General features: G+C 36.0%; 2 protein-coding genes across 2 annotated transcripts in view; both read left to right on the top strand.

The window, feature by feature from the left end:
* The window catches only part of LOC132371581 (platelet glycoprotein 4-like), a 43,704-nt gene that overhangs the window by 10,886 nt on the left and 7,639 nt on the right, over positions 1–25,179 (top strand). Inside the window, exons 3-7 of the mRNA XM_059932868.1 lie at positions 13,806–13,953; positions 14,411–14,590; positions 15,884–15,975; positions 17,974–18,020; positions 20,721–20,790. Coding sequence (XP_059788851.1) covers positions 13,806–13,953; positions 14,411–14,590; positions 15,884–15,975; positions 17,974–18,020; positions 20,721–20,790 — 537 coding nt within the window. The remainder of the gene's footprint in view (positions 1–13,805; positions 13,954–14,410; positions 14,591–15,883; positions 15,976–17,973; positions 18,021–20,720; positions 20,791–25,179) is intronic.
* LOC132372194 (cdc42 effector protein 3-like) lies at positions 6,835–8,422 on the top strand. The gene is given in 3 exon segments (XM_059934369.1): positions 6,835–6,955; positions 7,567–8,123; positions 8,126–8,422. Coding segments are annotated over 3 exon segments (975 nt in total).

Genomic DNA, 25,179 nt, shown 5'->3' with positions numbered 1-25,179 from the left:
CACTCTCCACACCGCCCCTCCTGGGAGCCCGTGCAGCCCGCCACTGCCAGGGTCCCGTGATCCAGGGACAACTTCCCCGGGAGAACGCACGGCGTGCTTCAGGCTGCTGCAACGTCACGCCGGCCTCTGCCACTGCAGGTTCACCCCGCCTCCTCTGTACACCTCCCTCCCCACGGCCTGAGTGAGCCAGAGCCCCTGAAGCAGCTGCTCCTTTAACCCCGGTCTGTCTGGGCGGGGAACAGACGCCCTCAGACGACCTACATGAAGAGGCGGGTCCAAATCCAAAGCTGAACCCCAGGAGCTGTACGAACAAAGAAGAGAAAGGGAAATCTGTCCCAGCAGCCTCAGGAGCAGCGGATTAAAGCTCCACAAACAACTTGATGTGCCTGCATCTGTTGAATACCTGAATAGACAATGAATCATCCCAAATTCAAGAGGTGGACTTTGGGAGCAGGATATATTAATTTTTCCCCTTTTCCTTTTTTTGTGAGTGTATATGTGTATGCTTCTGGGTGAGATTTTGTCTGTATAGCTTTGCTTTCACCATTAGTCCTAGGGTTAGGTCCGTCCATGTTGTTTTTTGTTTTGTTTTGTTTTTTTTACTTAAAAATATTTTTTTTCCTAATAAATGTTTTCTTAATAATTTTTTCCTTATTTTCTATTTTTAGAAATTAAAAAAATTTTTAATAAGTTTTTTCATATTTTTTATTTTAAAAAATTAAAAAAAATTTTCTCTTAATAAATTTTTTCTTAATAATTTTTTTTCTTATTTTTTACTATAAAAAATTAATAAATCTATTTTTAAAAATTAGAAAAAAAACTTTTTCTGAATACATTTATTCTTAATTTTTTTCTTATTTTTTATTATAATAGCTTTATTTTATTTTATCTTCTTTCTTTCTTTCTTTCTATTTTTTTCTCCCTTTTATTCTGAGCCGTGTGGATGAAAGGCTCTTGGTGCTCCAGCCAGGCATCAGGGCTGTGCCTCTGAGGTGGGAGAGCCAACTTCAGGACACTGGTCCACAAGAGACCTCCCAGTTCCACGTAATACCAAATGGCGAAAATCTATCAGAGATCTCCATCTCAACATCAAGACCCAGCTTCACTCAACGACCAGCAAGCTACAGTGCTGGACACCCTATGCCAAACAACTAGCAAGACAGGAACACAGCCCCATCCATTAGCAGAGAGGCTGCCTAAAAACTTAATAAGGCCACAGACACCCCAAAACACATCACCAGACGTGGACATGCCCACCAGAAAGACAAGATCCAACCTCATCCACCAGAACACAGACACTAGTCCCCTCCACCAGGAAGCCTACACAACCCACTGAACCAACCTTAGCCACTGGGGACAGATACCAAAAACAACGGGAACTACGAACCTGCAGCCTGTGAAAAGGAGACCCCAAACACAGTAAGATAAGCAAAATGAGAAGACAAAAAAACCACACAGCAGGTGAAGGAGCAGGGTCAAAACACACCACACCTAACTAATGAAGAGGAAATAGGCAGTCTACCTGAAAAAGAATTCAGAATAATGATAGTAAAGATGATCCAAAATCTTGGAAATAGAATAGACAAAATGCAAGAAACGTTTAACGAGGATGTAGAAGAACTAAAGAGGAACCAAGCAATGATGAAAAACACAATAAATGAAATTAAAAATACTCTAGAAGGGATCAATAGCAGAATAACTGAGGCAGAAGAACGGATAAGTGACCTGGAAGACAGAATGGTGGAATTCACTGCTGCGGAACAGAATAAAGAAAAAAGAATGAAAAGAACTGAGGACAGTCTCAGAGACCTCTGGGACAACATTAAACGCACCAACATTCGAATTATAGCGGTCCCAGAAGAAGAAGAGAAAAAGAAAGGGACTGAGAAAATATTTGAAGAGATTATAGTTGAAAACTTCCCTAATATGGGAAAGGAAATAGTTAATCAACTCCTGGAAGCACAGAGAGTCCCATACAGGATAAATCCAAGGAGAAACACGCCAAGACACATATTAATCAAACTATCAAAAATTAAATATAAAGAAAACATATTAAAAGCAGCAAGGGAAAAACAACAAATAACACACCAGGGAATCCCCATAAGGTTAACATCTGATCTTTCAGCAGAAACTCTGCAAGCCAGAAGGGAGTGGCAGGATATACTTAAAGTCATGAAAGAGAAAAACCTACAACCAAGGTTACTCTACCCAGCAAGGATCTCATTCAGATTTGATGGAGAAATTAAAACCTTTGCAGACACGCAAAAGCTGAGAGAGTTCAGCACCACCAAACCAGCTTTACAACAAATGCTAAAGGAACTTCTCTAGGCAAGAAACACAAGAGAAGGAAAACACCTACAATAACAAACCCAAAATATTTAAGAAAATGGGAATAGGAACATACATATCAATAATTACCTTAAATGTAAATGGATTAAATGCTCCTACCAAAAGACATAGACTGGCTGAATGGATACAAAAACAAGACCCATATATATGCTGTCTACAAGAGACCCACTTCAGACCTAGAGACACATACAGACTGAAAGTGAGGGGATGGAAAAAGATATTCCATGCAAATGGAAATCAAAAGAAAGCTGGAGTAGCAATTCTCATATCAGACAAAATGGACTTTAAAATAAAGACTATTACAAGAGACAAAAAAGGACACTACATAATGATCAAGGGATCGATCCAAGAGGAAGATATAACAATTGTAAATATTTATGCACCGAACATAGGAGCACCTCAATACATAAGGCAAATACTAACAGCCATAAAAGGGGAAATCGACAGTAACACAATCATAGTAGGGGACTTTAACACCCCACTTTCACCAATGGACAGATCATCCAAAATGAAAATCAATAAGGAAACACAAGCTTTAAATGATACATTAAACAAGATGGACTTAATTGATATTTAAAGGACATTCCACCCAAAAACAACAGAATACACATATTTCTCAAGTGCTCATGGAACATTCTCCAGGATAGATCATATCTTGGGTCACAAATCAAGTCTTCGTAAATTTAAGAAAATTGAAATCGTATCAAGTATCATTTCCGACCACAACGCTATGAGACTAGATATCAATTACAGGAAAAGATCTGTAAAAAATACAAACACATGGAGGCTACACAATACACTACTTAATAACAAAGTGATCACTGAAGAAATCAAAGGGGAAATCAAAAAATACCTACAAAACAAATGACAATGGAGACACGACGACCGAAAACCTATGGGATGCAGCAAAAGCAGTGGTAAGAGGGAAGTTTATAGCAATACAAGCCTACCTCAAGAAACAGGAAACATCTCGAATAAACAACCTAACCTTGCACCTAAAGCAATTAGAGAAAGAAGAGCAAAAAAACTCCAAAGCTAGCAGAAGGAAAGAAAGCATAAAAATCAGATCAGAAATAAATGAAAAAGAAATGAAGGAAACAATAGCAAAAATCAATGAAACTAAAACCTGGTTCTTCGAGAAGATAAACAAAATTGATAAACCATTAGCCAGACTCATCAAGAGAAAAATGGAGAAGACTCAAATCAATAGAATTAGAAATGAAAAAGGAGAAGTAACCACTGACACTGCAGAAATACAAACGATCATGAGAGATTACTACAAGCAACTCTATGCCAATAAAATGGACAACCTGGAAGAAATGGACAGATTCTTAGAAATGCACAACCTACCGAGACTGAACCAGGAAGAAATAGAAAATATGAACAGACCAATCACAAGCACTGAAATTGAAACTGTGATTAAAAATCTTCCAACAAACAAAAGCCCAGGACCAGATGGCTTCACAGGCGAATTCTATCAAACATTTAGAGAAGAGCTAACACCTATCCTTCTCAAACTCTTCCACAATACTGCAGAGGGAGGAACACTCCCCAACTCATTCTACGAGGCCACCATCACCCTGATACCAAAACCAGACAAAGATGTCACAAAGAAAGAAAACTACAGGCCAATATCACTGATGAACATAGATGCAAAAATCCTCAACAAAATACTAGCAAACAGAATCCAACAGCACATTAAAAGGATCATACACCATGATCAAGTGGGGTTTATCCCAGGAATGCAAGGATTCTTCAGTATACGCAAATCAATCAACGTGATACATCATATTAACAAATTGAAGGAGAAAAACCATATGATCATCTCAATAGATGCAGAGAAAGCGTTCGACAAAATTCAACACCCATTTATGATAAAAGCCCTGCAGAAAGTAGGCATAGAGGGAACTTTCCTCAACATAATAAAGGCCATATATGACAAACCCACAGCCAACATTGTCCTCAGTGGTGAAAAACTGAAACCATTTCCACTAAGATCAGGAACAAGACAAGGTTGCCCACTCTCACCACTATTATTCAACATAGTTTTGGAAGTGTTAGCCACAGCAATCGGAGAAGACAAAGAAATAAAAGGAATCCAAATCGGAAAAGAAGAAGTAAAGCTGTCACTGTTTGCAGATGACATGATACTATACATAGAGAATGCTAAAGATGCTACCAGAAAACTACTAGAACTAATCAATGAACTTGGTAAAGTAGCAGGATACAAAATTAATGCACAGAAATCCCTTGCATTCCTATATACTAATGATGAAAAATCTGAAAGTGAAATTAAGAAAACACTCCCGTTTACCATTGCAACAAAAAGAATAAAATATCTAGGAATAAACCTACCTAAGGAGACAAAAGACCTGTATGCAGAAAATTATAAGACACTGATGAAAGAAATTAAAGATGATACAAGTAGATGGAGAGATATACCGTGTTCTTGGATTGGAAGAATCAACATTGTGAAAATGACTCTACTACCCAAAGCAATCTACAGATTCAATGCAATCCCTATCAAACTACCACTGGCATTTTTCACAGAACTAGAACAAAAAATTTCACAATTTGTATGGAGACACAAAAGACCCCAAATAGCCAAAGCAATCTTGAGAACGAAAAATGGAGCTGGAGGAATCAGGCTCCCTGACTTCAGACTATATTACAAAGGTACAGTAATCAAGACAGTTTGGTACTGGCACAAAAACAGAAATATAGATCAATGGAACAGGATAGAAAGCCCAGAGATAAACCCACGCACATATGGTCACCTTATCTTTGATGAAGGAGGCAAGCATATACAGTGGAGAAAAGACAGCCTCTTCAATAAGTAGTGCTGGGAAAATTGGACAGGTACATGTAAAAGTATGAAATTAGAACACTCCCTGACACCATACACAGAAATAAACTCAAAATGGATTAAAGGCCTAAGTGTAAAGCCAGACACTATCAAACTCTTAGAGGAAAACATAGGCAGAACACTCTATGACATACATCACAGCAAGATCCTTTTTGACCCACCTCCTAGAGAAATGGGAATAAAAACACAAATAATCAAATGGGACCTAATGAAACTTAAAACCTTTTTCACAGCAAAGGAAACCATAAATAAGACCAAAAGACAACCCTCAGAATGGGAGAAAATATTTGCAAATGAAGCAACTGACAAAGGATTAATCTCCAAGATTTACAAGCAGCTCATGCAGCTCAATAACAAAAAAACAAACAACCCAATCCAAAAATGGGCAGAAGACCTAAATAGACATTTCTCCAAAGAAGATATACAGATGGCCAACAGACACATGAAAGAATGCTCAACATCATTAATCATTAGAGAAATGCAAATCAAAACTACAATGAGGTATCATCTCACACCAGTCAGAATGGCCATCATCAAAAAATCTACAAACAATAAATGCTGGAGAGGGTGTGGAGAAAAGGGAACCCTCTTGCACTGTTGGTGGGAATGTAAATTGATACAGCCACTATGGAGAACAGTATGGAGGTTCCTTAAAAAACTAAAAATAGAACTACCATACGACCCAGCAATCCCACTACTGGGCATATACCCTGAGAAAACCATAATTCAAAAAGAGTCATGTACCAAAATGTTCATTGCAGCTCTATTTACAATAGCCAGGACATGGAAGCAACCTAAGTGTCCATCATCGGATGAATGGATAAAGAAGATGTGGCACATATATACAATGGAATATTACTCAGCCATAAAAAGAAATGAAATGGAGGTATTTGTAATGAGGTGGATGGAGTTAGAGTCTGTCATACAGAGTGAAGTAAGTCAGAAAGAGAAAAACAAATACAGTATGCTAACACATATATATGGAATCTAAGGGGAAAAAAAAGGTCATGAAGAACCTAGTGGCAAGATGGGAATAAAGATACAGACCTACTAACGAATGGACTTGAGGATATGGGGAGGGGGAGGGGTGAGATGTGACAGGGTGAGAGAGTGTCATGGACATATATACACTACCAAATGTAAAATAGATAGCTAGTGGGAAGCAGGCACATAGCACAGGGAGATCAGCTCGGTGCTTTGTGACCGCCTGGGGGGGTGGGATGGGGAGGGTGGGAGGGAGGGAGATGCGGGAGGGAGGAGATATGGGAACGTGTGTATATGTGTAGCTGATTCACTTTGTTATAAAGCAGAAACTAACACACCATTGTAAAGCAATTATACTTCAATAAAGATGTTTAAAAAAAAAAAATGTGTGATTTTCCCTCAAGAATAATTACAACTAGTTATATGCCATGATCAAGTATTATCACAAAATTTCATATTTGTAATGATTTCTTCTAATTCATAGTTTTACTTTCTTATCTGTTTCAGACGGTCTATAACTATATAATTTCTTTCCTCTCCATTCATTAATATACTTCTAGATTGACAACTCACACTCAAATATAATGAAATAACAGTAGCTGGGAGGGTGATGTCTGCTGCCGCAGCACATGAGCATGCCTGTGAGCGGCACGCATGCCGAGCGCCTGGGTGTCTATTCCGTCCTAGTAATTATCCCCACGTCACCTGTCTCCAGGCCCATCTGTGACTATTCACAACTCTGTCAAAGACGGCTTGGTTTTCACTGTTACAAAAACAAACAAAAAAAACCCTCACCTTGGAAAATATTTTTATTTTTTCATGGTCTATAGTTCTTACGTTATTATCAAAAGCCTATGTGAGTATTATCTTGGTCCAAAAAAAAGTTGTAGCTACGATGTGTACCTATGAAAATCTAGAATTCCCACATGACCTAATAAGAATCTAAGCACGGTTGTTTAAATATTCCTATCCTGACCTGAGAGGGCAGGGAGCGCAGCTGCGGGGGCCAAGCAGCGGGGGGCGAGCCCGGAGACCCCGGCCCTGGGAGCCTTCACACAGCCTCTGCGCAGATACTGCTGTGAGCAGGCGCTGGCTGACCTGGCTGGATCTGCGCGTGATGGGCAGGGGCTGAGTGCGCCCTCGGGAGGTGTGGGTCCCGCACATCCACCTGTGTGGAGCCCACAGCAGCTGGGATCCTTGGCACCGCTGGTTTCTCCACGCTGTGCCAGGGATTGGAGGATGTAGCCGGCTCTCCAGAAAGCCCCAGTCGGCTGTGTGTCCAAGAAGGTCTCCTACACCTCCGTCTCCTTTCAGAGCCACTTCTGAGGCTGCTTGAGAAAAATGATGTGACAGTTCCTATCAAACAGGATATTGGGGAAAAATAACATCCGGAAAGAAGGTGGCCGTTTTTGCGAAATCGACATTCTCAAACTCCAGAAGGGCAGCCAAGACCCTAATTTACCCGAAAGCTGCCAATAGTAAGAAAGGAAAGAAATTTAAACCGAGAGGCGTCTTGTCTCCCGATATGATCAGTCCTCCCCTTGGAGACTTCTGCCACACCACTCACATGGTCAAGGATGGCCAGCACGATGTCTTTGGAGACATTTCCTTTCTTCAGGGGAACTCTGATCTTCTACCTGGAAACCAGGAGAAAGCACGCATGGGCCAGTTCCCTGGCTGTATGGAGTTCAGGGTCAGCAGCACCACCGACTTCATGTTCACAGAAACGCTCACCCTGGTGCTCAAAAACACCATCTCCCTCCCGACGATTGGAGGGTCCCAAGCACTCATGTTGCCCTTACTGTCAACGGTGACATTCAATTCCAAACAGGAGTCCTTTGGTCCGGGAAAGCTGCCCTGGCTTAGCTGTGAGCGGGTCATGGAGGAGAACAGTATGGCCTATCAGGGGGGACGTTTCATGGGGCCTCTGGTGGGTCCGCATCCCAATCCCGCCACTCCTCCAGCCTCTCCAAACTGTACCCCTACTGGGCAGCCAAGAATATGTTTGACCATCCCGCCTGGTGGAAGCTCGTCAAGGAAAAGACTAAAAATCAGAGGAGTCCGTCTCTGATCTCACTGGGTTCCCTTCTCTTCCTGCAGCTCGATCTTGCACCTTCATTTCTGGATGCAGTGCTGAAGGTCATGGATAAAAATAAGTTAACAGTACACCTCTGGCTCTTTTCCTTTGGGGTAAAAGCTTTCAAAAAAACAAAACAAAACTAACCACAGTCAAAGAGAAAGATTCACTGACTATATTTGCCATTACATGATGGGTTTTCTAGAATAACATTCCAACAAAATATTTTGTACCTGTTACGCCCTGTTTGCAAAAACATTTAAAAAAGAAAAAACAACTGTCCTGACAAAGAGAGGAAGAGAGTCAGAACCCATTTTTGGCAGGCATTGCTGATGTACAGCTCACATTTTTTTGTTTCCAGACAGGTCAGAAATCTGGCTTGGGCAGGATTGGCACTATCTAGCTATGAAGGGCTGTGTCAGTCACATTAAGGACCTTTACAGTACTTCGGCATTTTCTGAGCAAGAGGAAGTCAAAATTTGTTTAACACCTAAGCCTTTTTTCTATATTATATAGAATTATATTATATTATATATATATATAATTAATATAATTATATTATATTATATTATGTTTCTATTTTTCTATATTATATTGTTTGAGTTCACCATAGCAAATTCTCCATTGTTAAAACTTTTCTCTGTTTTCACATTTGAACTTGATGGGTTTCGGAGATTTGCTTGTAGCTCTTATATATCCCTATATATTATATCTATATCCCGAAATTTTGACTGTCAGCAACACGTTGGTAAGACACAAGCAAAGTATCACTGTAAGTTATTTTAAAGTTAAAATATATTTTTATGTGCCTTTGGCTTTTTATTGAAGAGTCTACATTTTAGAGATACTACATCAAATGTGGTCATTTGACACTTTCCATTGGCGTTCCATTGTAAGCTGTGTAGGTTTGGAAAAGTGTCTTCATACTTAGCTTTATTTTTTTTTTCTTCAGCTGTTATCACACTTTTCACAGCAGCCGTAAGTGGACTGTAAAGTGTAAAGGCACAGGTTACTCACAATGCTTCTGCAGAGACTGTGGGCTACACCACATGTTATTTGGAAATATGGATATTTTACGACAGTACATGCTTGCATTACATAGGTACTTTATACAACACAATAGAGTAAATGTTAAATTAATCAGTCAATAAATAAATATCATACTCTGAGAGAACTCAGTATGTGTGAGAAAAGAGAATATTTGTTAGAATTTGAGAACTGATCAAGTTTTTTGTTTAATTTTTTATTTGTTTGGAAGGGGTTATGTTTTTACTTTTAAAGATATTAATTGGAGTATCAGAAAACATAAACATAATATTGAATCCTGTGCTAGTCCTGCTCTGATAGGTGACACTTAATATAAATTTTATTCTTAGAGGCTTTAACCTATCTCTCTAAGGGATGAAAGGGGGTGGGTTAGGTATAAATGATTTACTTGGAGAAGCAATATAGGGAGGATTGGAGAAGAGAAGTTAGATTTGCAGCTAAAGTATGTAAACAATAAACTCCTATTTATATAACAATGTTAAAGGAATTTATGATCAACTGTAAGTCAGCTTTTCTCATGATGTCAACAAAACAGAGTCCTTAGTGTCTGTTTGGATGCCTTAAATGATGGGAAAATGACTGGTCACATTTCAGAAAAAGTTAATAATTTGAGAGTCTTCCATGTGTTGAGGTGAACCTGCCTCCCCATCAATTACACCCTGAACTCAGTTGAAATTGGAAGTGGAGGAGGATGTCCTTCCTTCAACAGAATGGCTGCTAAAATGAGCTTGATGAAACTTTGACAAGGTGTGACATGGGTCAAAGCATGAAATTACCTGGATAGAGATCTTAATTATTATTATTCCAACCTACACCATCTCTATGAAGACCCAGTAACTCCTTCTGAATATTCTCAGATCCAACATAAGTTTTTTTTTTTTTATTTAATTACTTTGCTTTGGCAGGAGTACATAGAAAGCAAAACCTGAGGCAGATTCCTCCCTTTGACCTTACTAATACAAATTTTACAATTTGTATGGAAACACTAAAGGTCTTGAATAACCAAAGCAATCTTGAGAAAGAAAAATGGAGCTGGAGGAATCAGGCTCCCTGACTTCAGACTATACTACAAAGCTACAGTAATCAAAACTGTATGGTACTGGCACCAAAACAGAAATATAGATCAACGGAACATGATAGAAAGTCCAGAGATAAACCCACTCACCTATGGTCACCTAATCTATGACAAAGGAGGCACGGATATACAATGGAGAAAAGACAGTCTCTTCAATAAGTGGTGTTGGGAAAACTGGACAGCTACATGTAAACAAATGAATTAGAACACTCCCTAATACCATACAAAAAAATAAACTCAAAATGGATTAAAGACCTAAATGTAAAGCCAGAAACTATAAAACTCTTAGAGGAAAACATAGGCAGAACACTCTTTGACATAAATCGCAGCAATATCTTTTTTGATCCACCTCCTAGAATAGCGAAAATAAAAACAAAAATAAACAAATGGGACCTAATTGAACTTAAAAACTTTTGCACAACAAAGGAAACCATAAACAAAATGAAAAGACAACCTTCAGAATGGGAAAATATTTGCAAATGAAGCAACCAACAAGGGATTAATCTCCAAAATATACAAACAGCTCATGCAGCTCAATTAAAAAAAAAAAAAAACCAACAACCCAATCAAAAAATGGGCAGAAGATCTAAATAGACATTTCTCCAAAGAAGACATACAGATGGCTAAAACATACATGAAAAGACACTCAACATCACTAATAATTAGAGAAATGCAAATCAAAACTACAATGAGGTATCGCCTCACACCTGTCAGATTGGCCACCATCAAAAAATCTACAAACAATAAATGTTAGAGAGGGTGTGGAGAAAAGGGGACCCTCCTACACTGTTGGTGGGAATGTAAATTGGTGCAGCCACTATGGAGAACAGTATGGAGGTTCCTTAAAAAACTAGAAATAGAGCTACCATATGATCCAGCAATCCCACTCCTGGGCATATATCTGTAGAAAACCATAATTCAAAAAGATACATGCACCCCAGTGTTCACTGCAGCACTATTTACAATAGCTTGGACATGGAAGCAACCTAAATGTCCATCAACAGAGGATTGGATAAAGAAGATATGGTACAGATATACAATTGAATATTACTCACCCATAAAAAAGAATGAAATAATGCCATTTGCAGAAACATGGATGGACCTAGAGATTGTCATACTGAGTGAAGTAAGTCAGACAGAGAAAGACAAATATCATATGATATCACTTATATGTGGAATCTGTAAAAAGGGTACAATGAACTTATCTACAAAACAGAAATAGAGTCACAGACGTAGAAAACAAACTTATGGTTACCAGGGGGTAGGGTGGGGGGGGGAAGGGATAAATTGGGATTGACATATACACGCTACTATATATAAAACAGATAACTAATAAGGACCTACTGTATAGCACAGGGAACTCTACCCAATACTCTGTAATGGCCTATACAGAAAAAGAATATAAAAAAGATTGGATATATGTATATGTATAACTAATTCCCTTTGCTGTACACCTGCAACCAACACAACATTGTAAATCAACTATGCCCCAATAAAAATTAAAAAAAAAAAACTTTCCAAAACCTGTATATATTCTTCTTTTTTTTTCTTTTGGCTGCACCCTGCACAGCATGCAGGATCTTAGTTCTGCAACCACAGATAGAACCCATGCCCCCGGCAGTGGAAGCGTGGGGTCCTAACCACTGGACCACCAGGAAATTCCTTATACTCTAATTTTTAAACCAAAAATTCAGTGATTATGTTCTCTTTTTAAAAGTACGTTCTAAACACAGGCCTCAGTTTAAAGGATTTTTTTTCTCTTAGTGAGTGCCATCTACTGGTATAGTATTGTAAGTACAACTAAGTAAACTAGAATTGGGTCACAATTATTTTGCTGTTATCTCAATTATTATATACACATAAATGTTCCTGAAAATTATAGTATTTTAATTTTAAATGTTAATAGTAGTAATATGGGTTTAAAATACAATTATCTAAGAGAAAATAGTAATTGACTATTAATAGACTGTCCTGGCTGCTGTTTCAGATATTTATATTCTTTGTATGTCTACAGTACTCAGAGAAAAGTAAATAATAAAGCTTTGAAGAAATTATATTAAAAGTAAAATATATTTCTATCTTTTTTGAATTCTCTTTTGAGATATTAATGTGAGATATTAATTAATTTATTCATTCAAAATTTTTTGTTGAGAACTTACCAAGTACCAGGCACTGTGTCTGGGAATAAAAAAACACTCATATACCTACCCTACAGGTATTATACCTGATTGAAATGTGTGGCTTTTTTGGTTTGTTATGTTTTATGCATTTCAGTCCCATGTTTTTTTCAGTCTTTATCTTAGTTAGATAATAATAGATAACTACTGTAGCCTCAAATAATAGACATTCAAATATATGATAATGCAATGTCTACCTTATATCATCTCAGTAAATATCTTGTACTTGCAAAAGATTTTTTTTTCCATAATATAACCCTTCACCACATTCCTAAAAAGTAGTTGGTACTTTGCCTAGAGATTTTAGAGCCAGGAGCTTAGAGTTAATAAGTATACAATATATGAGGCAGAGATGGAGGGGAATTGATCTCTTAAGTGGAAATTATATTCCATTAGTTATCTTTCTCATTAAAATACTGGAAATTAGGAAAAAACAATGCTGGAAAGGCTGTGCACTTTGAACAGGCTTTCTAATATAAGAAAACATGCTTTTACTGTTCCCTTCTTTCAACCTCTCTGCTGTCTCCTCCTGAGCCTCAGGATAAAAAGCTAAATATCTGAGTACAGGACACAACCCTTTTGTGTTTGAGATCTTTTTTATTTTAGTGGCTTTATCTCCACCACTCTCCTTACTCTAACTCTGTAAACCAACCATAGTAAAATGATTGCAGATATACGTGTTAGCATACGGTATTTGTTTTTCTTTCTGACTTATAAAGCGGAAACTAAGACATCATTGTAAAGCAATTATACTCCGACACAGATGTTAAAAAAAAAATGTTTGCATATCTAAAATTACACCATGTTCTTACTCCTTAATCTTCTACATTCTATTTTCTACCCTACTTTACCAAACTAAACTTCTCCTTGTCATTCAGACCACTTATGTGGAATTGTATCTTGTCCATTATCCCCACCATAGCCATCCCAAGCCTGGGTTTGTACCTGTTCTGTGTTTTCCCACAGACTCTGTGTAAACTCCTATAATAACACGTATTCCTTCTCCCCTGCTCTGTACCTCTAAGACACCTCCCCACCCACCCCACCCCGCCTTCTCTGATTTGCTAGAAACTCAGCATTTGCTTATATATCATTTTAACCTGCTTGTTTAGCCTAATTTCTGACATAGTCTATGCACTCAAAACTTATTTGTTGCATGAATGAACGGCATATGAGACTTAATGTTCACTTGAAACAATTATTTTGAATTTTATTTACTTTTGTTTTCAGAGTTCGTTATCTAGCCAAGGAAAATATAACCCAGGACTCTGAGACCCACACAGTCTCTTTTCTACAGCCCAATGGTGCCATCTTTGAACCCTCACTATCAGTTGGAACCGAGAGTGACACTTTCACTGTTCTCAATCTGGCTGTAGCAGTGAGTAGACAAACAGCGAAATTACTGGTTTTGAAATACTCTAGTATCCTCTGTAATTAATCTCATGATTAGAACTATCATTAGATATTATTTGTTTTGTCATTTTTACGAAAATGTGTTCTTATGGCATTATTTTGAATTATGGCCCTTTGGGAAGATGACAAAATCATGTAATAATCAACTGAATTAGAAGACCACTTAAAGTGTATCATTTTAAAAAAGTAGGATATAACTTTGAAGTCTTCTTCCTGTGGCTCACACCGAGACAGAGAAAAGTAATCATTCAGAGATGAAGAAACATTACACTTTTAGTCCTGGAAAGATTTTGCAGTAATTTTAAAGAGACAGTTGAAAGTTGTTTTATTAAACTTAATTGTACTATTTATCCATTTCTTCTTAAAAATCTAATACGGCTATTGGTGTCTGAAACAGTGATTTTTTTTTTTTTTTTTTATAGGCTGTGCCCCATCTCTATCCAAGCGCATTTGTTCAAACAATAGTCAATATCTTTATCAAAAAATCAAACTCTTCTATGTTTCAAAAGAGAACTTTGAAAGAACTATTATGGGGCTATAAGGACCCATTCTTGAGCTTGATTCCATACCCTATTACCACTACAGTTGGTGTGTTTTACCCTGTGAGTACCAAATATGAATGTCAATATTGTTTAACTTTAATTGGATAAATATAATGACATTGGTAATTCACAATTTTATCATTTAATGTGTTAACCCTATTTCTGATCTGGGAATACATATTCTAAGTTTTTTAAGTCTCCATCTCACATGGATTTAGCTTTCCTGGTTGGGAAAACTTACTTATCTGCATTTAACAATTAAAATTTTTTTAACAATTTAATTTAAAATTAAGAAACTGACATTTAATCAAGTTTCCACTCTTTGATAAATATACAACTGTCTAAAATTAGATTGTAAGCTGCAGCGTAAGGCTTTGAACACTGTTTTTGGTTTTGATTTCCTGTCTAAAAAAAATCAAGTTTAATGCCACATTTTTATTTATTTACGTTAAATATATTCATCATGTCATTCTTCCTTCTCTAGACATCCTACAAGTTTGTTGTAATGAATATTTAAAACCTAGCCAAAATTGCACACAATGAGACTGATACACCAGCAATGTCATATTTTCATAGAATTAGTTGAAAAGAATTTCTCTAATCTACAAAAGTTATGAAATGGCAGTTTGGAGATTAAGAAAAATGTGAACTTGGTGATGTACTTAGTTATACCTTAATGTTTCAAGTTATAAATAGGATAGTCTGACTAGTGAATTGAAATTTTGACCATGATTTCACTTGGCACTGTATGTGACGTTAGTTATATTCTCCAGTTCACTGTTGTTATTTTACTGTAGATGGTTTTTTAGGATTGCAAGGTTATATATCAATTAAGAAAGCATTAAGGGATAATAAATTCAGTTACTAGTATTTAACTAAATACTCTGATTTCTTTCCTTGGCTAATTCTGTTTTTAATTCTGTGTACCTAATCCTTAGTAACCACTTATTAGAAATAATAACGTTGAGAAAACTTCTAGAAATCTGTCACAGTTCTCATAGGTTTTGTTCACTATCCCCTCACCTCAATATAATAGGAGTAGTGATCAAAATGGCCTTTCTGGCTTAATTATGGCAAAGAGTGCTAGAGTTGGATCACATCAGCTTCTTATATTTGTTTTCTTCCTTTGCTCAGCATCTAGCACTTATTTCTAGGCACCTTTTATATTCTGTCTTTTTAAAATGTTAAAGACCAATAATTTTTAAACTTTATTGCATATATATTTCAAATCACATAAAATAATTATAAACAACCAGTGTTTGAGAAATGCAAAGGTGAGTTAATTACATATTTTATAACTTGGAAAATATGGCTTGTTCTAGAAGTAATTTTTTCTTGTATGCATCTTTTCAGTACCACAATACTGCAGATGGAGTTTATAAAGTTTTCAATGGAAAAGATGACATAAGCAAAGTTGCCATAATTGACACATATAAAGGCAAAAAGTAAGTATCCAGGCAAAGTGTGTATGTGTATGTGTGTGTGTGTCACTAGGATACTCTAAGTCAGGCAAAAAACTTATTTAACAACTGGTAAGGCACAGGCACCAACCTATGGAACAGACCTGCCTGTATCTCAGCCCTAGAAACTCCCGTTCTGCCAGGCGTTAACCCTTTAGCTGTGACGACTGGTCACACTAGTGCATAGGTGCTGAGTATCAACCCCACTTGAGGGTTGACCTTTATGCACAGGGTCTCTTACATAAAGAAATCTAAAGGGACTACTTCCGTCTCTGCTGCATAACCAGCACTATCAAGCACCCGTACAATTACATAACCACAAATGAAAAGGAAGAAAATCAATATAACAACTCGGTGTCTAGCAGGTTGAAAAGTATATATTACCGGGTGTTTTTTTTTTTTTTTTTTTAACTGAGCATGGAATATAAAAATTGCTCATTCCAGTAACGTGACTAAATGTGCCATGAGGTGGAAGCTCAATGTATCCATGCCAACGCTTTCATGACCTTCCCTTTCAAAATTTTCTTGAAATAATTTTCTATATTAATAACTCAGCTTTTTGAAACCTTTATCAATGCAAAAATGGAATTTGTATTTCAAGTTCTAAAATTGACGTATTAAACTTGAAGATAAAGAGCATGCCTCCTGTGAAATAGTAGTAAAATGAGATATGTTCACATAGCCATGATTTCCTATTTTTCCCTAGCTCCTTCCTGTTTATCCAGAGTATACCTAATTCATCATACGTCTAAAATAGGAAGAACCTCAATAAATATCAAGGGAGAAAATCTTTTCTCCTTAAAATTAAAATGAGTTTTAGATCAGTGATTTCCTGAGAAAGAATAAAGTAATCAAAATCAAGAGATGAAATATTTTGATTAAGTAACCCTTGCCTCACACTGAGTTCCTATCTAAAAATTGCTTAAAACAGTTAAACGCTCACTCGTGTAGTCCTTTTTCTTCCACAGAGTCCACAGTCACATATTTTTTATAGAAAAGTCCAATGGAGGAAAACAAACACTTCTAAATGCTCACTTCAGGGGAATCACATCTCTGTATTGAGGAAAATGAGCATTTCTTCTATTTCAGTATTACAGAGAGGTTTTGAGGAGAGTTTAAGATTATGACAAGGTTAATTTAACTGATCATGGCAAGACTGAGCATGATTAATCGCTTATTCTGTTTAAAAAAGAAACAATAGCTTGCCTTGACATCTTACTGGATGGTATGTTAGGAGTGTGAAAAACCCATTTTCCATCACCAAAAAGTGGCTGAGTGTGCAGAGAAACTATCACTACTGTTGTTTTTATTGCTTCCAGATATATATATATTGAGTATATATATATATATATATATATATATATATATATATATATATCTTTTGTAGATGCCAGAGTATAAATTAATAAACTCTGTCCTACTTAAATGCCAGTTCATGCAAGAGTTAAAAGAGAAGGAAAAGTATAAATTATCTATGTTTCCAATCTCTATTGATCCAACATCTGCTTCTCTTTCTTTCCTCCTCCACACTCCCCTCTTCTCCCTCATACTGAGTTTACATCAGTTATCCATTTACTGTCTTCCTCCTATTCAGTTTGAATGCAACATACTATGAAATAATCCCATTGGGAAAAAAAAAACTTTCCCCTAAAAGATCTAAGTGTCTGATAAATGTTTCTCAATTTTCTTTTTTGCAGAACTGTTTCTGTTCCATGTTGTTTCTAACTAACAACATTTGGCAGTTTTTATTTTATAATCTGATCACTTAATGGTTTCAGGCACTTCATTTAACTCAACAAAATGGAAACTTCAAACAAAACATGGATCAAATGATTTAGAACACTTCTTAAACTTAGCTTGTCACATCTAGTCTAATCAATATTTATTATTTTAGCAGAAGTACTGAATCATAATAGACAAAGTGATGTGAGAAAGGTGCCCTTGAAATAAGAATATCATTTTCTTTTTTTTTTTATTCCTAAGGCATCTCTCCTATTGGCCAAGTTATTGTGACATGATTAATGGTACAGGTAAGGGCATATGTTTTGTGGTAATAATCACAGTGAAACCAACTCCTTTCTCCCACAAATCCACCTCCATACCTACAATGTTCTGGGAGTTGAGCGTATGCATTTGCCTATCTTTGTATCCCTGCAACATAATTCAGAGTCTCTGTTCTTATGTAGGCTTAGTAAATGTCTCTCTAATGTGATGGAATTTCTCAAGATTAACCATCGAGGATGAGCCTTTACTGCATTTCTGGGGAAACGTTTGCTTTGTACAGACTTAATGAACTCCTTCCTGACCACAGAAGTAAAGGGTTAGAAAACCTTAGAACAGTGGTTACTGTTCACATCTTTTGTAAATACTATAAAGATAATAATTTAAAATTAAAAGAATTAAAATATCAGGATAATTACAAAAGGTAAGACATACCTCCAAAGATTTCAGGCTGAGTTAGAATCAGTGAACTTGTAAGCAGAGCCATCTATCTTGAAGAAGATGGTCAGAAAGAGAGAGAAAAGAACAACAGCAACAAAAACAAGGTTACATGTGTACTAACCATGAAAAATGTATGCAAAAATGAACGTTCGGAATTAGTTAGGAAGAAGGAACGTACTATGTACTTAGATTTAAGCGTGGTTAGATCCAGCTTATTATTCTTCTTGAAGTAAAGCAAAGTATATATATGCCTATTAGTTTAAGAATTAAGATTGTAAAAAGCAATGGGAATTGAATACCAGGAGGTGAACTCTCAGCTGCTAAAAAGCAGAAGCAGAGCATAATGCTTGCAAAGCTAGTTAGGCAATACTTCATAGGAAAGTAATATAATGAAAATGAAAAATGTTGAATACAAAGTTATGTAAAAGGTAGGGAATAAAAAGCAAACATGGGGAATGTTTACTTTACCAAAGGTATTACTGAGTTTTGCATGTTTATTTAATTTTTTAATACTCTCGTAGAAAAAACAGCAAAACCACTGTTGAGTTTGCCTTGTAGTGCTTTGAGTCATGGAATTGGGTGAAGAAATTCCTTTCTAAGTAGTTCATTTCTGCCAATAAAATGTCAAGTGTCCCAATACCACTAACTCTAGTAATTTCATAACCATAAACTTCATACTGTATCCTTAGATACAGAGAGAAATATATTGTGCTTCTCCTAAGTAGTAAAGGAGTCTTTATGGGTTTAAGAAAAAAAAATAATAAACACTTTTGTCCAAAACTAAAAGGCAAAGAAGTTTTAAAAAACAAGGTAGAGGATTTATTAATGACAATAACATAACTACATGAGTATCAGGCATGAAGTTAAAAGTATCTAAGAAGAAAATAGATGTAAAACAAACTAGGAGCAGAGGTAGACTGAACAAGCCAGAGGACTCTGATGGCATCCCTGTGAGAGAGATTTTTGGTTATGGCACTAGGGAAAAGAGACTAATGAAATGGAAAAGGTTCCAAGGAGTGTTAACCATGATTTAGAAGTACTTCCTCTCCCTTCTTCAACAGACTTAAAGAGACAGAAAAGGAAAATACTGATTTACATTTGAATGCATTTAAAAAAGAGCCCTGCTAATATCAGCTATCTTATGATCACAACCCATGGTAATTGCTGGTGTCATTAAGACATAATCTTTGATGATATTTCAAATGATTTTTTTAAAGCTTTTCAATGTATTCTTTTCTTTTATGGCTAAGGTGTTGGGAAGGTAGTTGTAGGCAATGCCCATTCAGGGACCTATTTGGGGAGTTTAAGCTAATCTTTAATATCTCATTCTCTCAATGCCAGTTCACTGTGATCATCTGTTGTATTTCCCTTATCACAAGAGTATAAGTGAAATGTAATAAGATCACAAGGTTAGTGCAGTTACCAGAAAAAGAGTGTGGTATTCATAATTGAAGGATGGTTCTTACTGTTTTGAACAAACACATTCAGTGGTGGCTCATTTTGGTAATATTGATTTGTGGAGCAAATGGAGGAATTATCTAACTATTTCTTCTTATATCCAGTGTGTGCATGGATCATAACCATAGTAGAGATTCAATAAACTCAACAAATGCCCTTTTTAGTTTGATGTATATATTTTTCCAACCATTGTCAGGAAATTCTATTTAGTGAGAGAACTTCAATAAATGATTTAAAAAATATTAATCAGCCATTAGGGCAGATGAATGAATCACTATTAAAAGTAAGAAGAACATTTACCAAACAGGAGTTCTAAATGAACCTCATGGTAAGAAAAGTGCTACTCTACAGATAGGGTGGGGATTTCAAAACACAAACACAATCACAGTTTTAACAACATGTGGTTTTGCCATTGTTTTTTTAAACTTTCATTTATTTTTAAGGAGTAGGAAAATTTAACATGAATGGATACCAGTGAATGTGTATAGTATATAGACTTGTTGAATACGGTAGCTACTAGCCATGTGTCACAATTAAGCACTTGAAATGTGGCTAGTAAAAATTGAAATAGGCTGTAAGTACACACTGGATCTTGAGATTTGTTAGTTTTTATATTGATTACATGTTAAAATGATATTTTGGATATGGTGGGTTAGATAAAATATACCTGATACTTATTTTATTTTTAAAATGTGGCTACTGGAGAATTTTAATGTTATATATACAGTTTGTATTCTATTTCTCTTAACTATGCTGGAATTGAGATTTCTAGATTTTCCTAGGACACATATTTCACCTAATCCCTTGCCACTCGCTTGATTTTTAAACAGATGCAGCCTCATTTCCACCTTTCATTGAGAAGACCCGGGTATTGCAATTCTTTTCCTCTGACGTTTGCAGGTAAGACAAAGAAACTGATATATTTCTATATATCAGAACTCTTTCTCCAAGTGAAAAAACATAGGCATAGAAGATCATACTTGATAATCATATTATTTGAGAAAAATAAAATACATTTAGGCAAGTTTTTCTTGATGTATTAAGAATAAATAAATATGGAATTCATAATATGTTTATTAAGTCTTTAAAAAATTGAAGGTTGTAGAAGGATACTTTGCATAATGAAAATCATTTTCTCCTTTTTCATTTCTAAGCAAGAACATTTCTTTTCTTTTACTAAACTAGTAAAACGGTGGGGCGTGGCTCCACCTGAGCAACCTCATTCTCAGTGTGCTCACAGAGTCCTCACAGACATCAATGGACAGATGACAGAATATCAATAAGGCAACAGAGATCTTAAATGACACAATAGAACAGTTAGATTAATTGATATTTTCAGAACATTACACCCCAAATAACCAGACTACACATTCTTTTCAAGTGCACATGGAATATTCTCGAGGGTAGGCCACATACTAAGACACAAAATAAGCCTCAACAAATTTAAGAGGTTAGAAATTATTTCAGACATCTTTTCTGACCACAATGGCATGAAACTAGAAATCAACCACAGAAAGAGAAATGAGAAAATAATGATTACATGGAGACTAAACAACATGCTACTAAAAAACCAATGGGTCAACAATGAAATCAAAGAGGAAATTAAAAATACCTTGAGACAAATGACAATGAAAATACAACCATATAAAATCTATGGGACGCAGCAAATGCAGTCATAAGAGGGAAGTTTATAGCAATATAGGTCTTCCTCAGAAAACAAGAGAAATCTCAAATAAACTAACTTAACACCTATAAGAATTAGAAAAAGAAGAAGAAACAAAGCCTAAAATGCACAGAAGGAAGGAAATAATAAAGATCAGAGAGGAAATAAATACCATAGATATTAAAAAAATAATAGAAAAAAATAAAACCAAGAGCTGGTGTTTTGAATGGATAAACAAAAGGGACAAAATTCTGCCCAAGCTCACCAAGAAGAAAAAAGAGAGGACTCAAATAAACAAAAGAAGAAAGGTACAAGGAGAAATAACAACTGACACCACAAAAATACAAAAAATCATAAGAGAACACTGTGAACAATTAAATGCCAACAAATTGGACAACTGAGAAGAAATGGACAAGTTTCTAGGAATATACAGCCCACCAAAACTGAATCAAGAAGAAATAGATAATTTGAACAGAGTGATCACTAGAAGTGAAATAGAATTCGTAATAAAACAAACAAGCAAACAAACAAAAAACCTCCCTGCAAACAAAAGTCTAGGACTGAATGTCTTCACTAGGGAATTCTGCTAAACATACAAAGAAGAACTTATACCGATCCTTCTCAAACTCTTCCAAACATTGAAGAGGAGGGAACACTCACAAAGTTATTCTATAAAGTCACCTCCACCCTGATAACAAAACCAGACAAAGACATTACCAAGAAAGAAATTACAGGCCAATATCTTTGATGAATATAGATGAAAAAATCCTCAACAATATCTTAGCAAACTGAATCCAACAATATATAAGAAGAATCATACACTATGATCAAGTTGGATTCATTCTGGGGTCACAAGGATAGTTCAACATATGCAAACAATCAATGACATACACCACATCAGCAAAGGAAAAGACAAAATGATTATCACAATAGATATGATTATCTCAATAGATACAGAAAAATCATTTGATAAAATTCAACATCAATTCGTGATAAAAATTCTCACCAAAGTGGATATACAGGGAACATATCTCACCATAATAAAAGCTATTTAATAGAAACCCACAGCCAACATAATACTCAAAAATGAGAAGCTGAAAGCCTTCCTGCTAAATTCTGGAACAAGACAAGAATGCTCACTGTCACCATTTCTATTCAACATAGTATTGGAAGTCCCCATCACAGCAATCAGACAAGAAAAAGAATCAAAGGTATCCAAATTGGAAGGGAAGAGGTAAAACTCTCATTATACGTAGATCACATGATACTCTATATAGAAAAACCCTAAAGACTCCACACAAAAGCAAGGTAGCAGGATACGAGATTAACATACAGAAATCTGTTGCATTTCTTTACACTAACAATGAAATATGAGAACAAGAAGGTAAAAAAACAATTCTTTCAAAATCGCATCCAAAAAGTGCTTAGGAATAAACCTGACCTAGGAGGTGAAAGACCTACACTGAGAACTATAAAACATTGATAATGGAAACTGAAGATGATTCAAATAAATGGCTATATCTCATGCACTTGGCTTGGAAGAATTAATATAGTAAGTCCCCTACATACGAACGAGTTCCATTCCAAGAGCATGTTCGTAAGTCCAATTTGTTTCTAAGTCCAACAAAGTTAGCCAAGGTACCCAACTAACACAATCGGCTATACAGGACTGTACTGTAATAGGTTTATAATACTTTTCACACAAATAATATATAAAAAACAAAGACAAAAAATAAAGAAAACATTTTTAATCTTACAGTACAGTACAGTAGTACCAGTTACATCACCGCCTCTTTTACTCTTACTTCTGGACATCCTGGGCTTGAAATAAAGATACTATACTACTGTACTCTATACAGTAGTGTACAGTAAAGTACACAAAAGCACAACCACTTGTGGAGGATGCACACACGTGACAATGTATGCCAGACACGTGAACTAACTTACGTGATTGGACATATGAACGCATGTTCGCATCTGAAAGTTCACAACTTGAAGGTTTGTATGTAGGGGACTTATTGTATTGTAAAAATGGCCACACTACCCAAAGCAGTCTGCAGACTTAATGTGATCCCTAACAAATTACCCATGACATTTTTCACAGAAATAGAACAAATAATCATAAAATTTATATGGAAACACAAAAGACCCAGAATTGCCAAAGCAATTGTGAGGAAGAAGAACAAAGCTGGAGGCATAACCCTTCCAGACTTCAGAAAGTAACAGTAATCAAAACAGTGTGGTATTGGCAGAAAAACAGACATATGGATCAATGGAACAGAACAAGAGAGTCCAGAAAGAAGCCCACATATCTATGGACAATTCACCTTCAACAAAGGAGACAAGAATATACAATGGAGAAAAGAGTCTCTTCAGCAAGTGGTACTAAGAAAGCTGGACAGCTGCACGTAAATCAACCAAGTTAGAACACACCCACACAACATACACAAAAATAAATGCAAAATGGCTAAAAGACCTAAATATAAGACACAACACCATAAAACTGCTAGAAGAGGACCTAGGCAAAACATTCCCTGACATAAATCGTAGCAGTGGTTTCTAAGGTCAGTCTCCCAGGGCAATAGAAATAAAAGCAAAAATAAACAGATGGGACCTAATCAAACTTATAAGCTTCTGCACAGCAAAGGAAACCATAAACAAACTGTAAAGAGAACATAAAGACTGGGAGAAATTATTCACAAACAATGTGACCCAAAAGGGCATAATTTCCAAGATATACAAACAGCTCGTACAGTTCAGTGTCAAAACAAACAAACAAACAACCCAATCAAAAAATGGGCAGAAGACCTAAATAGACATTTCTCCAGAGAAGACATACAGATGACGAACAGGCACGTGAAAAGATGCTCAACACTGCGAATTATCAGAGAAATGCAAATCAAAACTGCAGTGAGGTATCACCTCACACCCGCCAGGATGACCATCATCAAAACGTCTAAAAATAATAAATGCTGGATAGGGTGTGGAGAAAAGGGAACCCTCCTACACTGTTGGTGAGAATGTAAATTGGTGCAGCAATTATGGAAAACAGAATGGAGGTTCCTTAAAATATAAAACTATGGTTACCAGCAATCTCACTCCTAGACATATACCTGGAAAAGGCAAAAACTCTAATTAGAAAAGATATATGCACCCCAATGTTCATAGCAGCTCTATTTACAATAGCCAAGATGTGGAAGCAACCTAAGTGTCCATCAACAGATGAATGGATAAAGAAATTTGGTATATATACACAATGGAATATTACTCAGCCATAAAAAGAATGAAATAATGACATTTACAGCAACACGGATGAACCTACTGATTATCATAGTAAGTGAAGTAAGTCAGACAGAGAAAGACAAATAGTGTATGATATCACTTATAGGTGGAATCTAAAAAAATTGTATAAATAAACTTATTTACAAAACAGATTCATAGACACAGAAAACAAACTTATAGTTACCAAAGGGGAAAGTGGGAGAGGGATAAATTAGGAGTTTGGGATTAACATATACACACTACTATATAAACAAGGTCCTAGTTTATAGCACAGGGGACTATATTCAATATCTTGTAATAACCTATAATGAAAAAGAATCTGAAAAAGAATATATATGCATATT

The sequence above is a fragment of the Balaenoptera ricei genome, chromosome 9 (genome assembly GCF_028023285.1).
Source record: "Balaenoptera ricei isolate mBalRic1 chromosome 9, mBalRic1.hap2, whole genome shotgun sequence".
Classification (NCBI taxonomy): Eukaryota; Metazoa; Chordata; class Mammalia; order Artiodactyla; family Balaenopteridae; genus Balaenoptera; species Balaenoptera ricei.
Note: the sequence above shows the minus strand (reverse complement) of the source record. Positions and strands in the feature narration are given on the sequence as shown.